General features: G+C 37.5%; 1 protein-coding gene across 1 annotated transcript; it reads left to right on the top strand.

Moving 5' to 3' along the window:
- Positions 1–665: 665 nt before the first annotated feature.
- On the top strand, positions 666–15,890 carry arl6ip4 (ADP-ribosylation factor-like 6 interacting protein 4). The gene is made up of 6 exons (XM_079814286.1): positions 666–784; positions 3,726–3,877; positions 4,104–4,391; positions 11,994–12,111; positions 14,387–14,456; positions 14,541–15,890. The coding sequence occupies exons 2-6, from the start codon at positions 3,748–3,750 to the stop codon at positions 14,595–14,597; spliced, it is 663 nt and encodes a 220-aa protein (XP_079670412.1). The 5' UTR covers positions 666–784; positions 3,726–3,747; the 3' UTR covers positions 14,598–15,890.
- Positions 15,891–17,593: the final 1,703 nt, after the last annotated feature.

A 17,593-nucleotide genomic window follows, 5' to 3' on the forward strand; every position in this document is an offset into this window, starting at 1 on the left:
GTTTTTTACTGTCATAGCTCTCATACTATAAACGGACACAAGTGACATCAATTATACGACTGACACAGAGCAACAGTTGGAGTTAAACATTTTAATTTGTCTTCTACTGAAGAAACAAACACACATACATCTTGGATGGCCTGGGGGTAAGCAGAAAAACATCACATTTTCGTTTTTGGGTGAACTGTCCCTTTAACATTTGTACAATCAAACGCTCCCATGTGTTGACCATTGTAGACAATCACGCATATTTGTTGAGTGCAGGGCTCAAAATTCATTTTTGGGTGAACCAACCCCTTTTTAAAGGAGTAGAAACATGTAATATATATATATATAGAGAGAGAGAGAGAGAGAGAGAGAGAGAGAGAGAGAGAGAGAGAGAGAGAGAGAGAGAGAGAGAGAGAGAGAGAGAGAGAGAGAGCAACACAACTGTTTCAGCTTTGATCACAGAAATAAATTATATTTTAATAGAAAACCATTATTTTAAATTTTAATAATATTTTACAATATTACAGTTTGTTTCTTGTTTCTGATGAGCATAAGACACTTCTTCCAAAAACATTACGAATTTCCCAACTTTTTACCGATACTGTATATATCTATTATTATGATGCATTTATTTATTTTGTTTTTACGCCTGGAGCTTTAATTTTGAAAAATCCCGAAACCGGATATCCGCATACTGTTGTTGACACTGTACGCAGCGACGCAGCGTGCACGAATACTGCTCTCTTCAGGACTTGTTAGAAAGCAGAAAGAAAACACATTCTGGAGAGGTGGACGAGTAAGTATTAATGAGCGTGATTTATTGGGTAAGATGAAGCATGTGCGGGCGTCGTTTGATAGCAGATTAGTAGAGTCCGGGGAACATTGCAGTCCTCAGTTCAGGGCCTGTTCCCACACACGCACTTTCCGCGGTTCTACAGCTTTATTTCTGCTCTCGCGTTCCTCCATAAACACTCTATAGGGGTTTATAAAGATGGACACGCAGCTGGATTGTTCTCCATAACGACAGGTGGCAGCGCAGAGGAACTATCGGCTAAACCAGCGAGAAAGCGCTTTATGTCAGATATTATAATAAATATTATAGATAATTTTCACAATGTGGGTTTCTCGTAACTAATTGCACTGATATGAGGGGCTGCTTATGATATTTATCTTATTTTGCTTGCACAGTAAGACATTTTGAAGCGTTGCGTTTGTGGAAGAAAGGGAAAAAAAATTATATATATATATATATATATATATATATATATATATATATATATATATATATATATATATATATATATAACGTTGGGTGAAGTCGGGGTGGTTGAGACACTTTTTTTGACTTGGAAAAAGTGTCACAATCACCTTGAATTCGCCCTATATTTAACTCGTTATAAAGTTTTTTTTATTTATTTATTTATTTTATTGCTTGAACAACAGTTACAGAACATGAACAAGTAAAACAAGACAAAAAACTACTTAAAATAAAATAAAATGCCAGGTTTAAGATATAAAAATAATAAATACAAGAAAGTGAATAAAAACATAATAGACCAAACACACAATAAAAGGCTTTGACATTTCACAAAATCTTAAATGTATCCAATAAATGAATGGTTTTAACAGCTTTTTTTTGTTTGTACTGTCCTTAAGAGGAACCATATAATTTTCTAATTCTTTCAATACCACAGAAAAAAAGAGATTTAATTTTCTAAATTTACACCGATGAATGTGAAACTTAACAAATAGAATCACAAGATTAATAATATAAGCTTCATTTTCCAAAACTCTTTTCATATTTGAGAAAACCAAATATTACATGTTCGTAACTTGTTATAAAGTTAATTATCTTGCGAAGAAAAGCGTAACTGACGCGACTTATGACGTTTACACTTTCTGTGTAAATTTAACACGGAAGGTGGTCTGGCGGAAGCTAGATATTTTTTCTTTATAATGTGTTAGATATGGATATTTTTCTTTGACGCTTCAAAAAGATCATAAAGAGATCGTAAAACTATTCCATATGTATTGAGTGGTTTAGTGCACATTTTCTGAAGAGACTCGATCGCTTTATATTTTGAACCGATTGAATTTTAGGATTTCATTCACATAAACATAAACATCCATCAACTCGCACATCTGGGGTTTTTTCCAGAAGGTTAACTTACCGTCGCATATACCTTGAACTCTCGGTTGATCAACCCTAATCTTGCTTAAAGGATTAGTTCATCCCAAAGCGACCAGAGCTGAAGCTTTCATAGGCCGCTCACTGCACTGACATCTTGTGAGATTTGGGACCGGATTTGCGCAATAGAGAGCAGGAAGTAGAGGCGCAATATCAAAAGCCCGCCCACACTCTCACAGATGCTAACAACTCATTATGTTGGTGTAGAATAAACAGTTATGGAAATGTAGAAATGAAAGCTAAAGCTCCAATCTCCTTCCGAAAATCCAGAAAAAAGTCAGTGCCTCAGTGACAACTTCACTCAGAGAAGCCGTCAATCTCAGCTGTCAATCATGACGTTTTTATAGCATCAAATAACTCACTAAAACTAAACTTATTTAAAAAACTAACACTTGAAATGAAATCATCGTGATAAAATCTGCCTAAAATGACAAACCATCTTTAGGAAACTAAAGGAATTTTTAGTTTCTCGCGTCCGTTGTAATACACGGAGGGGCGGGGTTTATGAGCTATACTGGGACCGGCCACTGGGGGGCGATAGAGGCGCGGAGGCTTCAGCTTCTGAGAGGAGTGATGCAGGCTTGGTCCAAATCAATGCAGTTTCAAAGGAAGGGCTTCAGAGGCTCTGCGTGATCCTAGATGAGGAATAGCGTCTTATCTAGCGAAACTTTCGGTCATTTTCCCAAAAAAATGTAACCCTCTGGGCTTCTTCATTTATGGGTCACACTCAGGACCTTTGGGTCAAAAATGACCCGGAGGGCGGGATTAAGATAAAAAAGATTTGAGTAAAATCAATTAAATATATTTTTGTTTTTATAACATTTTTTCTTTTCTTTTTTGGTGTTTTGAGATCATTTTGATTTATAATTAATATTAATGCAATAATTATGACCTATTTTTCCCATTGAATATAATAGAAAAAAGTATATATATATATTTATTTTTATTTATTTTTTATTAAAGTTGTATTTCATTTTAGAGTCAAGCCTAGGCCTCATGAAAGCAATTTTTTAAATGAGATCGGTGCCATCCGGTGGACACATTGAGCATTTTTATCACACAATAGCACATTTTTACCACTATAGAGAATCTTGTGTTTTATAAAAAAAATCATAGCTTCATCTGAATAGTCCGAAACTTGGTGACTTTATTTGTACTTAGTATATGAACACCCAAAAAATTTGGGGACAGGATTTGAAAAGTCTAAGTGGTCGTAAAAACAAATAGTCACACTCAGGACCTTCGGGTCAAAAATGACCCCCATAGGAAATGAATGGGAAATTGGCAAAAATATGCAAATACAGAGTTTTTTTGTGCATACAATCTACAAATCAGCCAGGATGCAGAAAAAAAGGACTCAACAGTGAAGGGGTGAATCTCTAAAACATCAAGAGTGCAAAACACACAAAAAAACTCACACTTATACACACAAAAACACACACACACACACACACACACACAAATGAATGCGTGCCATTCCAAAAGCTAATTGTGTTCGATCATATTGCTTTAAAACAGTAACCGAACAGGATTTGTACTTTCCTGACAGCTTCACAGGTCGATTATTACTCATGGGAGGGAGTGATGCTGAAAGCAGATCCAAGTTCGGACCGAGAGAAGAGAGCAAAACCCAAAGCTTGTCATCATCAAGCGCCAGGAGACCCAGTCCAAGCCAAGAAAAGAAGCATGAACGTTCCTCTGGTAAGAGAAAGTGCTGCTCTCACTATTGCATCTTAAACAAATTGTACGTAAAATGATTACTGTGTTCGCTCTGTCATCAATTGCTTAACCATGTAAAGCCAGACATATGAAATAATAGTCAGAATTTGTATTATTTTTTTTTAATGGGAGAGTTTATTGAACCTTCAGACAAAATCCAAACACATTTACAGTATAACACGTCACTCATCTTCTGGTCCGAAATTAGAGAAGAAAAAGATGAAAAGGAGAAGCCACTCCAGCTCCTCCTCATCTTCAAGCTCTGGTTCCCCATCCAGAGAAAAAAAGGCCATGAAGAAAAAGAAACGACGAGAGGTTAAGAAACTGAAGCGTGAAAAGAAAAAGGAGAAAAAGGAAAAGAAGCGGCAAAAGAAGTTGGCAGTGAAAGCTGAAAGAGCAGCGGCGGCAGCTTCTGTACCAGTTCCTGTTCCTGATGAAGCGCTTCAACCATCCCTGCCCATCTGGCAGAATGAAGAAGCTAAAGAACAGGGTCCAGGTATGAGCTCACAAAATACACAACAATGCCTCGAGGAGATTATGATAACACTTTACAGTACGGTTGCATACTTAAAGGATTAGTTCACTTTTAAATAAACTTTTGCTGATAATTTACTCAACCCCATGTCATCCAAGATGTCCATATCTTTCTGTCTGCAGTGGAAAAGAAATGAAGGTTTTGGATGAAAATAGTCCAGGGTATTTCTCCATATAATGGACTTCAATGGGCTCCAAACGGTTCAAGGTCCAAATGACAGTTTCAGTGCAGCTTCAAAGGGCTTTAAACGACACCAGACGATGATTAAGGGTCTTATCTAGCCAAACGATCCATTTCTGCGAGAAACCCAGCAGTATTTATGCTATTATTTTACCTCTCAAAAGACGAACGTGATCATCTCAGAGCTCCGCCATAACTTCCGGCAAGTAAGGTCAAATTTGATCGTGGTCATAGATAGAGCTGGGTGATATATCGCATGACATTGTTAGGCGCATCTCGTCAGTAAAGCCGGTTCCTTGATTAGTTAGCCTGGCGTGGCCATACTCAATTCTAGTCAGAATTTGAGTCTGGTACCGCTCCATTGAGCTTTGATTATGGGGCGTGTTTCAACTGAGCCAGGAAAGACCTCAATTGGATAGACCCACAACCAATCAGAGCAACGGAGCGACGCGTAACGTTAGTTGTCAAATGTCAACAGAACTCAACTGACCTGTTGCCAAGTCCGTGTTTTTCTCCATGTCCGCGGGTTGAAGCGACCCCAATTATGTGATTATATAAACCCAGGAATGCGAATTTTAGCAGGCAACCTTGCCAAAATAACATATTTTGCCAACCAAACGCCATTTTTTTCCGGAGAACCCCCCGGAAAGTTATTGTTTTGGGCTATAGTTTTGAGTAGCAATTGTGCGCGACATTGCAAAAACACTTGGAAACCCTGTCTGCACGCACGCTGGATTAAGTAACGTTACAAGAAAAAGATGAGTGTAAACGATCTTTGCCAGTAATAAAATAATTTAAGGATACACAGAGTACTTACCAACACGATCATCGTTTCTGAGAGAAATAGTGAAGGTGAACGCATATACGAACAATTTCTCCGTTTAGGATAAGAGCAAACTCAACCCAAGAGCCTTCGATGACGTGGATGATTACGTTACTGTTGATCATCTGTCAATCATCGTCTAAAGCCCGCCCTGATGATTTCATTGGTCCGAACAGTTTCTGTTCGGGCATAATTACTCCTCTATGGAGCGAGTCCAGACCGAATTGCCTGAGCAAAAAATGTTGTGGGCGGGGCTAAATTCGGCTGGCATCCAGGCTATTGATTAGTAGTAAATCGCCATCACCTGCTTTCAGATGGAGCGGCATTTACTACACAGAGCCGTAGTTCACTGACAAGCTGAGCCATATCGCATTAATTATGACGGACGTATCGCCTGCGATATTAATGCGATATGGCTCAGCTTGTCAGTGAACTACGGCTCTGTGTGTAGTAAATGCCGCTCTATCTGAAAGCAGGTGATGGCGATTTACTACTAATCAAGGAACCGGCTTTACTGACGAGATGCGCCTAACAATGTCATCCGATATATCGCCCAGCCCTAGTCATAGACATATCGATAGTAGATGCCTCATTCTACTGATCCGTGCAGTTGCTAATGAGGCATCTATGACCACGATCAAATTTGACCTTACTTGCCGGAAGTTATGGCGGAGCTCAGAGATGATTGCGTTCGTCTGATAAGAGGTAAAATAATAGCATAAATACTGCTGGGTTTCTCGCAGAAACTGATGGTTTGGCTAGATAAGACCCTTATTCATCATCTGGTGTCGTTTAAAGCCCTTTGAAGCTGCACTGAAACTGTCATTTGGACCTTGAACCGTTTGGAGCCCATTGAAGTCCATTATATGGAGAAATACCCTGGAATGTTTTCATCCAAAACCTTAATTTCTTTTCAATTGCAGAAAGAAAGACATGGACATCTTGGATGACATGGGGGAGAGTAAATTATCAGCAAAAGTTTATTTAAAAGTGAACTACTCCAGAATGATCTTGGATGAGGTAGGGGTGAGTAAATTATCAGGAAATTTTAATTCTGGAGTGAACTAATCCTTTAATGCTAGTTAGGTCAAGGTCAATTTATTTATGTAGCACATTTAAAAACACCTAGTGTATGACAAAGTGTTGTACATCTACACACAAAAACATTCAACACACAAACCATTCTAACACAATAAAACACACAAAGATGCATTTAATTCAAAAGCCAAGGAATACGGGTGGGATTTAAAAACAGGAAAGGAAGGAGCAGATCTAATGTCCTGAGGTATGCTATTCCATAATCTAGGACCGGCTACAGAAAAACCCTGATAAATTTCAAGCGAGAGTGAGGTATATGCAGGAAAAGATCTGAGAGAGCGGGAGGATTGCTGATAACCGAGAAGTTCGGACAAGTATGATGGGGCTAGGCTTTATACTAGGGATGTGACGGTGAGGAAATTTCCCCACCGGTTAATTGATGTGTGACAACACCGGTAATACCGGTATCACCGGCGGAGGCTTTTAAATCACTAATTCTATCTAACCGAAATTAACATACACACGACCGCTCTGAACTGAAAACGCGCCAGTGCGCACACACCGTGAATGACAGCTCGTCTGTAAATGCGCGCTCTGTGAGGCCATGGGTGCGTCTCAATCAGTTCCCTAGTTCAGTAGTCAGGGCACTGATCAAGCATTGATCAGTCTATGATTGAGATGCATGCCATGAATGAATAACAGTTCGTCCGTAAAGCCTCGTTTATACTCGACGCGCCGGCACAAGCGCGAGGGTGCGCGCGGCAAAAATAAATGCGAAAGTAGCCAGGCGAAAGTAAACAATGTGCGCTCTGTGCGGCCGTGCACATTAAACTTTCGGTTTTGAATTAGCGCCAATTCGGCTGCGGGTTGCTTGAATTGTGGGTTCATTAGCCTATTATTTTTAATGAAAAACACAACAACAAAGCAAATGACAAACTCCCTTAAATAGGCGCTTTTACGTTTCGCTTTGAAACCAAATCTTCCGCGATCATCTCCGTCAGCTCCTCACTCTTAAGTCTGATGAATGACTCCTGCCGCTGCCGAGACTCACGGTCGGATCCTGCTTTATTCAGCAGATACGTTCAGTTTTTATTTGTATTGTCTGTTCTCTAACTGAACTAAATTATTTTATTACTATAAAAAAATAAAAAAGACGGTGGGCGGTGCCACGGTGGGCAAGTGATGTAACCGGTGTTGAGTCTGGACACCGGCAACACCGACTATCGTAGCAAGCCTACTTTATACACAAATAATAAAACCTTAAAATCCGATACTTTACAGCACAAAAACATTATAAAGCATCATCAACTCTACTTCGTGTACCATATAAAGTGTTCTGTAGCCATTCCATAGTTTAATGTGAGGTACAGATGAATATTTAATCATTAAATCCAAGTTCACGCGAACGCTTCCCTCCGCTGCGTCTGTCAGACATTCTCCAATCAGCTTTAAACTGTGTGTCCCGTTCGGTTATGACAGTCAACATGATGAAACTCTCCAAGATGATTCAGTGTTCCTGTTATTACACTTGATCTGTATATAACGCTCTATGGTTTCGCATAACTTGACTTTATCTTGCTGGAGTTTAATGTAGGGCTGCTCGATTATGGAAAAAATCATAATCACGATTATTTTGGTCAATATTGAAATCACGATTATGTAACACGATTATTTCACATGACTTTGGGAATGTGTTGCATTTATTAAAAATACACCTTTCAACAATTCAATTGAAATTGTAACATTTGTTGTACTTTTTGAACTATTAAAATAAATAATATAACATATATTCAAATCAAAGTATAAAAGTATTCACGTAAAAATGATAACCACAAATAAATAAGATCAACAATATGGTTCGGCTAGATATGCTTTTCAGGTATGTCTAACATTAGTTTTCAGGTACAGAAATGTATCAAATGTAAAATAACATTGCATATTTTAGTGCATAAATTAAAGATTAATCCTATTAAACTTACAAAAGCTATTCAATCAAGAGCGGTGAGTGATGTCCTTGTCTTTTGTTGTTTGACATTAAACAGACGGCAGTAAAGGCTACTGCCCCTTTAAGACCTAATGCTACTGCCCCTTTAAGACCTAATGCTACTGCCCCTTTAAGACCTAATGCTACTGCCCCTTTAAGACCTAATGCTACTGCCCCTTTAAGAACTAATGCTACTGCCCCTTTAAGACCTAATGATCGGATATGCGTCGTCTTTCTCGACTGTATAAAGTTCGTATAAAGCATATACAGACTATGTCTGCTAGGATACTCATCAAGATGGACATGTTGACATACGTTTTGTGTGAGTTTGTCTGTTCAAGAGCAAGACTTGAAAGAGAACTCTATATTTGCGCGCTGTGAGACGCACATTTTCTCACAGCGCGCGCGTCTTCTCATTCGCGTCTTCTGGCACTAAACCCGGGTGAAGACGGCGAAATGGCAGCACTCGCATGCATTGAACAACGTTTACAAAGAGAGAATTATTTGAAAAATATGAAGGAAAAAAAGGACGTTTACACGGCACCCCTGCTCTCGTCAGGTTTTGTTTCTTTATTAGATTGTCATAGATCACTCTGTTTAATTTTCAAGTGGTTAAACAAATTCGTGATGTTCCCTTGCGTTGCAGCCACTACCATGTAGCAAATCTTGCACGTAGCATGTTTCTGCTCGTCGTCTGCTTCCTCGAAGCCAAACTGTTCCCAGACAACGGAGTTGGTTTTACTTTTTTTGCTCACCAAACGCTGCTGTATCTGCCCTCCTTCTGCCATTTTTACTTGCGCAGAGTTTTTAAATTCAGAACGCAAGACAAAATAAGATTGTTCTTGCAAAACTGAACATGGCAAAATAATCGTTTTTTCTCGATTGTACTATTTTGGTGATCGTTGGGAGACGAAATCGAAATTCGATTAATTGCACAGCCCTAGTTTAATGTTGTAAATCATGTTAACATTACTTTCTACCGGGTGTTTGTTAGATCACAACACTGGACTAGAGATTGTGTTGTTCTTCACACACGGTAACTGAATTGTTAAACTGTTAAAAGAAACGCCTCAGTAAAATATTGCATAAATAGATACACTACGCATAGATACATCTTCCCTTTTGTGTTTTAAAGTTGAACTTTTCAATGCGGACGGAGCGGAGCTCTCTATTGGAGCCATTAGTATTATAATACCTTTACGCTATGAAAGATTATTAATAGCCTTTCTTGTTCTGCCCCATCTATAATATGTTGCTGCCTCGTTAAAAAGCTGCGTTATACATTTAAAATAAATGTGTTTTAATTTCTTAGGATAGGCCCTATATCTATAAATATATTTACTTGTTTTTCATGAATGTATTTAGCAACATTTTACCAGATTTAGAGCTACACTTATTCACTTTTATTCACTTTAACACACTCAAATGTATCTAATATGATAAAAAGCGCTGCGTTACCTCACATACACATGAGTGTAAGAAGCGGCGACTGTGGCATAATAAAAGCTCCGCGAAATCTCTGCATCATCAAGCTACACCTTTGTTTAGAATAAGCGACCTCTAGCAGCAAAAAAATTACATATTGTGGCTTTAACTTTAACTTTAGTTAATAAAATTACAACTATTCATTGTTAGCAGTTTTATCGAATTAATGGCCATGAAAAGTCTTAAATTGTATAAGGAATTTACTTAAATTTGGGTACGGAAAACCAGTTATTGTGATATGCCTTAATGTGATGATTAAACATAAAAAAAAGAGATGATCTAATGAGGATGATTGGCCAGAGGAGAACTGCCCCCCCGACTGAGCCTGGTTTCTCCAAGGTTTATTTTTCTCCATTATGCTCCTGATGGGGTTTTGGTTTCCTTGCCACTGTGGCCTTTGGCTTGGCTTGCTCAGTTGGGGACACTCAATTTTTCAACTAAATATCCAAATAAATCTAATTATTAAACTAAATTAACCATATAAACTAAATTACTGATCTAAAGCCCACATTGTCACTGTATGATAATTTAAATGAGCTAGATCAGTGCTCTCTCTTGTGTCGTTCCACTAAAAGATCGTCCATAAACATTTCAGTTTTATTTGGCACTCGTTTTGTTACATTAAAATCATTTAGCAGAGATCTTGTTGTCGGGAATTCATCAGAGGAATTCATAACTACTCGTTGGCCATTTAGGGCCAACCGAACAATATAAAATATCAATAAAGATCATATTCCATGAAGATATTCTGTAAATTTTCTACAATAAATTTATAAAAAATGTATTATTAGTAGTACTATGCGTTGCTAAGACTTCATTTGGACAACTTTAAAGACTGTTTTCTCAGTATTTAGATTTTGTCCAGATTTTCAAATAGTTGTATATCGGCCAAATATTGTCGTAACAAACCACACATCAATGGAAAGCTTATTTATTAATCTTTCAGATGATGTCTAAATCTTAATTTTAAAAAAATTTACCCTTATGATGGGTTTTGTGGTCCAGGGTCACAAATTACCAGTACTTTCTTAGGTAAGTACACATACTGTCAAATAAAGTGTAATTTTTACAGCTTTATTTCTGCTGTTCCATAAGCTCCATCTACTGTCAGAGAGTGAAATTGCATTTTCATTCAGCGCATCTATTAGTTTTTGATCCACTTGAATTTTTACGCAGCATAAATGAATATAAATATAATAATTTATACATTAGAATCATTCCTTTTCTTAAAAAATGCTGAAATGTGAGGTTTATAATTCTACAAAACATTGTTTTTGTGTCAACCTGCATTGATTGAACTGTAAAGTTGTTTAAATCATGGTTTTTACAGTTAGTTTACATATTAATAATGTTTCCGTAGACATTGCACTACCCTTCCGATATGGTAATGATTTTATTTGTGCAGGTCTTGAATAAGGTCATAGCACTCAAACAAAAAAGCGGGGTTGTTTCAACCCATGTTTGGGTCAAATATGCATCAAATAACCCAACCGTTGGGTTCATTTTTTTTTAAATAAAATTTTAAACCCAACAGATGGTTTTGTCTATATTTGACCCAAACATGGGCCATTTAAAACACGTTAAAATTTACTTTAAAGACCCAGCAGAGACCGTGTCTTAGTTCATGTTAGCTCTGGTCCATTTACATGATATTCCTCCGGTTTCACAGACGAGGCTTAAGCTAGTCCCAGACTAAAACGCATGTTTGAGCAGTTTCAACTGAAAGCAACTTGCACTGACATATCTTAAAATATGTCAGTGCCATTGTTTTGTCTCAAGATGCACACCAGTGATGTTTTTTCTAAGGCACATTTATAAAAGTTAGTAAATGCACTAATTGAATCCTGGCTTAGTCTAAGCCCTGTCTGTGAAACCGGGCCATTAACAGGTGCAACTTTTGATTTTAATAATGTGTTGAGATTAAAATTAAGTAAGTTTATTAAATGCTTTACAAGTACTTGTCATCATCATGTTAACTAGTGTAGTTAACTACCGGTCATATTAAAAAATGAAACCTTATTGTAAATAATATGATGTTTCTCTCTTACTGTAGTCATGACTGACGAACAGAAGGCCAGTTTTTGCACCAAGAGACCGATGACGAAGGAAGAATATGATGCTAAGCAAAGCATCATCCGCCGCGTCGTCGACCCCGAGACGGGGCGCACCAGGTAAAGTGTTAAATCCCTTAAAGGGTAACTTCAGTGATTTAGCATTAGGCTTTGTATCAGTAGAAACCCGGTAGTATATTAGAATTATGGTACTTTCCCCCCTCATATCCCCCGGAGACGAGAGAATTATGCAGTTTATTTCTGGAAAAAATCCTCAGATGACGCAAATATCGTCATTTTGCGTCATCTGAGGATTTTTGGCCAGAGGCTAGAGACTACAGCCACTAGATGGAGCTGTTCCGCATGTTATCAACCTGCCCATAGGGGAGAGATCTCACACACAGAATGTAAATGCGCACAGCTCGGGCATTCATAACAGAGCGGTGCAGAGCAAAGTGAGTGTTTCAACTTTTCAATGAATTCCTATGAAAGTTTAGCTTCCATATGCATTCATGATGATTGAAATCTGACTCCTGCTGCATTTGTGTCGTGACTTTCGTTCGGCTCACTCACACTTTATTAAAAAGACAAGTTCAGTTTTTAATTGTAGTGTCTATTCTCTTACTGATCGAAATTATTTTATTACTATGAAAATCAAAACAACGGTGGGGGCGGTGCCACGGTGGGCAAGTGATATAACCAGTAGCCGTGGCTTTGGGAGTGGCCTCGTAGGGCAGCGAAGCAAGTGCATTCTGGGAGTTGTTGTCTTTCATCCACATGAGACAAAAATAGTGCCCCTTTGAGCCTTGTTTATACTTTTCGTCCTCCCCAAACGGACGAGGCGTTTATACTCGACGCGCTCGCCGTTGTGCTATTCTTTGAGACGACAGAGGGCGACTCGGAGTAATTGTTCTATAAACCATCAGGAAAGAGCGGTGAGAAGAAGTAGAAGAATGTACACGGGTGACGATATTTAGCTTAGTACAATTCACCAAAAACCACACTACAAAAGAATCGTGTAAAACTCAGTAAACCTTGATATTATTACTTGTGACATTAGAACAAAATGTATGTACACATTAGGGATGCAACAATACAGTTAGTCCACGGTTCAATACATACCTCGGTTTTTAACCACAGTTTTCAGTTCGGTTCGGTTCTGATGGCTTATCACATCAGTTTTTTGTTATTCTATTCTTAGGCGACAGGAACAGCAAGAGCTTAAGGAGAAAAAATACTATTTTTTTAATTGCAATACTCTTTATTTTACTTAAAAGAATTGAAAAACCTTACTTAAACTTTAAAAAAGCCCTTGTACACATTCCTAGTGTATTGTATAATATAAAATAAATATTTATAAAGATTTACACTGGCAGCTCAGCGCTGTACAGCAGCATTTAAGTATGAAATTGAATGAATAAATGTAAAAATAAAACACTACATAGACTTCACTATAAAATATACACTGATTCTTATTAAAGCTACTGTATTAGTTTTTCAGTCAAGAGCAGTGAGTGATTTTCTCTTTGTCTTTTGTTGTTGTATTAACATTAAAGGGATATTTCACTCAAAAATCAAAATTCTGTCATCGAGAAATGAATACAGGTTTGGAATAATATTAGAGTGAGTAAATAATGACACGATTTTAGAGGTGAACTGTCCCTTTAAGGATCGCGTGTTCACTATAGGCTGCGCCGCTGTCAATTTAAGACCCGTGTGTGTCTAATATACAGACACACCGATTTAACTTTCACTTTAGACATAACCGACTGTGTTTATGTTAACCTTGTGTGTGACAGTATTATCGCAGTAAGACGACTTAGTCCCGTAATCACGTGTTTGACCCGGCTTTTAGTGCGCGCGCTCGGAAAAGCGCATGTTAAAACTGCGCATAAGCACACGAATGAAATGTTTAACCGGCAAGGCTTTAAAACGCATGCAAATAATGAACTTTAATGAATAACTCTAGTGTTCTGTGAGTATAACTCCACCACTAACGTGTGATGTGAATGTATGTCGTGTTGTTCAGTATTGGGATGGAGGCAAATAATAGAATTTGTAGAAAAATAATTAACTAAATGCAAAACCGAGCGCGTATTGAACCGTGAATGCTGTACCGAACGGTTCAATATTATATTGAGAATTGTGGCATCCCTAGTACACATTTATACAACTAAATTAACGATCTCTTAAATATTTCCTAATTTCACTAAACATGGATCTTTTCGATAAAATGGCTTATTTCTGGCTCATTTTGTAAATAGAAGCAACTAATTTGTTCGTGCAAACTGTGTGCCGGTGTGATAAACAAGGCTTTATATTTAGTGTGTTTCTATCAACCTGCTACATCCATAATAAGACAATGAAACGTTAACGTTATTATTTTTTTACACAGGCTGATAAGAGGCGATGGGGAAGTCTTAGAAGAAATCGTCACTAAGGAGCGACACAAAGACATCAACAAGGTGCATATCTTTCTGTTTGTGTTTTTTTGCAGATGGTGAACATGTTTGAATCAGTGAGACATGTCAATGTTGTCTTTCTCACAGCAAGCCACGAAGGGCGACGGCGATGCCTTCCAGAAGAGATTGGGGATCAACAGGTAGCAAAGCGGCACATTTAAGACAAGTCCTGGCCCAATCCAAAGCCTTCTGCGTTTCTACAAGAATTCAACAGTTTCTTAGTCCTTTTGTACTCCTCTCCTTTGACTAAATGTCAGAAAAGTGGTGTGCGCGAATTACATTTTGCTCTCAGATGTTTATTTTTCAGGTTAACTACACGGACTAAGTAGGAGTTGAATTCTTAGTCTTGACAGGAAATTGTCGAATGAGGTCAATTAAGCCGTTTCAATTTAAGTAATCAAATCAGGAAGAGACTGTATTTTATCGTTGACTTTCTTAATGGCTTATTTATTTGTAGATAATGTCATTTTACTGTCTGATTGTATTCAGCATCTCTCAGGTATCAGTTAATGGTGTTCCCTTTAATGAGACCAGAGGACGGCTGCAACAATAAAATAAAATATCTTTATGTTGGTTTTCTTTCTCTAAAACCGGATTTGAACTCAAAATGAATATATATATGTTTATGTTTATGACCACTATTATGGTTATGGTCAGAAATCGTTCAGATGAGTGTTTCTACTGTAGATGACCTAAGAAAATATAGTTCTGTATGCACAAATTATGCAGGAAATATGAAACATATTTCGTCTGAGATTATTAACAGAAACTGATTTGAATGCAATAGATTGTACAATGCACGCCTCTTTATTGCATTAAAAATTCAAGGTCTTGTATGCTATGCATCATCTTGATCGGAGCGACAGGATAAATGATTGGAAATAATGATATGGGTCATTGACAAATACATCTTCAAAAAAAAGGTGTTTGTATTTTATCTGTTAGTTTTCTTCTTCTTCTTCTTATTATTATTATTCCCGAATGGGAGTCAAATGACCGTTAGTAGGAAAAGGATGAAATTTGGCAACATTGTAGAGATGTTCATCAATATTAAATGGACCAAATTTGGAGTCTCTACATCCAACTCCATAGCGCCACCACCAGTTCAAAAATTCAGTATTGAAACGGTTATAACTTTTGAACCCTTTGAGGTAGAAAAATGAAACTTAGTACAACTGATTCCTCTCATCATGATCACATTCAGCATCTTACATCAAAACTCCGCCCATTACAGTAGCAACCATTTTGAAAAGTACAGTATTCTGTTTTTTTGCTACTACTCTTTTTAGCGCCACCTAGTTTTCCAGATATATAAATTTTGTTGCAAAAACGTTTAACTTTTGAAAACATTTGTCCAATTTTTGTGCCATTTATGTCATTTTGTTCCCAAACGTGTGACTGTCCGCCATATTGAAACAAGTAAAAAACTGTTTTGCTACTCCTCCTTCAAATGTTGTCCAAAATTGGCTCGGACGATCTTTGGACTGAGCCGCACAGAAATGACTGAACGGATTTGTGATATTCGCTACCGTTCCTGAGAAATTTGGGTTCGGCTGCATTGCGCTACAGCCCCTTCTGGGGTTTGGCCCCGTAAAACTGCTTGCAGGTCTTGTTTTTGTTTTTTTAAACTTCAAAACGGATGTAATGCATATTTTTGAGTCATAAACAATGCGTTTAAACGACTTCTAAATAACATTTCAAAGTGTTTTAATACATTTTTTGACTTGTCTCAGGTGGTATAACCAAATAGTTATATGTATATACACCGATCCGGCATAACATGACAGGTGAAGTGAATGTCGTGGAAATTTTAACTCTTTAGTTGTGAGATGAGTGCATGAAGGCCATTCACATTGACAAAGTTTCTGCAGAGAAGGACAGCCTCACCCAGTCCGGGCTGCCTTATATATATATATAAACACATTTATTCCACTTAAGCATAACAGGAAAACAGCAGTGAGGGGTTACAACACACATATATATATATATATATATATGTGTGTGTGTTGTAACCCCTCACTGCTGTTTTCCTGTTATGCTTAAGTGGAATTGAAGATGTATACCGCAAAAGGAGGTAAAGGCCATGGCTCTTTCAGCAGATAATGCGCCTCCACAAAGCACAAATGCTTCAGGAATGGTTTGAGGTGTTGACTTGACCTCCAAATTCCCCAGTTCTCAATCCAATCGAGCATCTGTGGGATGAGCTGAACAAACGAGTGCGATCCATGGAGGCCACACCTCGCAACTTACAGGACTTAAAGGATCTGCTGCTAACATCTTGGTGCCAGATACCACAGCACACCTTCAGGGGTCTAGAGGAGTCCATGCCTCGACAGGTCAGGGCGTTTTGGCAGCAAAAGGTGGACCAACACAATATTAGGTCATAATGTTATGCCTGATCAATGTATACTGTAGTTTAAAAGTAAACCAACCTACCCATACTTGAAATTTGCTTGAATGCATACTTGAAATTTGAGAATATACAAACTGCTGGATTGCTTTTTCAATGATCCCATCAGCTTTAAAACTACTTATATTTTTAAAATGTGTTTATATGAAAGGTTTCTAACCTAAAATGATGCCATTTTTATTGTCAAGACACCATTTTAAATAGTTTTTGTTGCTCCACCTGTGATTTTGGAGGTTTAAGATAACAAAACATAAAATAATGTACTGTTTAAATGTACTAAAATCAACACAAACTAAATAGGTTTAATTGAATAAAGTGATATATATGCCATGAATTTATCTAATATTTTTCAAAGGAAATAATGCACTAGGACACAAAAATATGCATGTCATGTCTTTGACCCATATAATAATTATAATGTTTAAATAAATGTGACCCTGGACAACAAAACCACTCATATTCGCATAGCAGTCATATTTGTAGCCAACAATGCATTGTGGGTCAAAATTATCAATTTTTCTGTTATGCCAAAAATCATTAGGATATTAAGTAAAGAACAAATACTCCATGAAGATATTCATCAATTTCCTACCGTAAATATATATGTAAAAATATTAGTAGTAGTAATATGCATTGCTAAGAACATAATTTGGACAACTTTAAAGGCGATTTTCTCAATATTTCGCACCATTAGATTTCAAATAGTCTCAAATATTGCCCTATCCTAGCA

Source organism: Gobio gobio, assembly GCF_949357685.1.
Source record: "Gobio gobio genome assembly, chromosome: 4".
Classification (NCBI taxonomy): domain Eukaryota; kingdom Metazoa; phylum Chordata; class Actinopteri; order Cypriniformes; family Gobionidae; genus Gobio; species Gobio gobio.

What these genes read in the sequence shown, in the direction of transcription:
- arl6ip4 (XM_079814286.1), top strand. Translation starts at nt 3,748, where the DNA reads ATGGGAGGGAGTGATGCTGAAAGCAGATCCAAGTTCGGACCGAGAGAA. An exon ending in AGCTAAAGAACAGGGTCCAG is followed by an intron (nt 4,392 to 11,993) that starts GTATGAGCTCAC and finishes CTCTTACTGTAG; the next exon opens with TCATGACTGACGAACAGAAG. An exon ending in CCCGAGACGGGGCGCACCAG is followed by an intron (nt 12,112 to 14,386) that starts GTAAAGTGTTAA and finishes TTTTTTACACAG; the next exon opens with GCTGATAAGAGGCGATGGGG.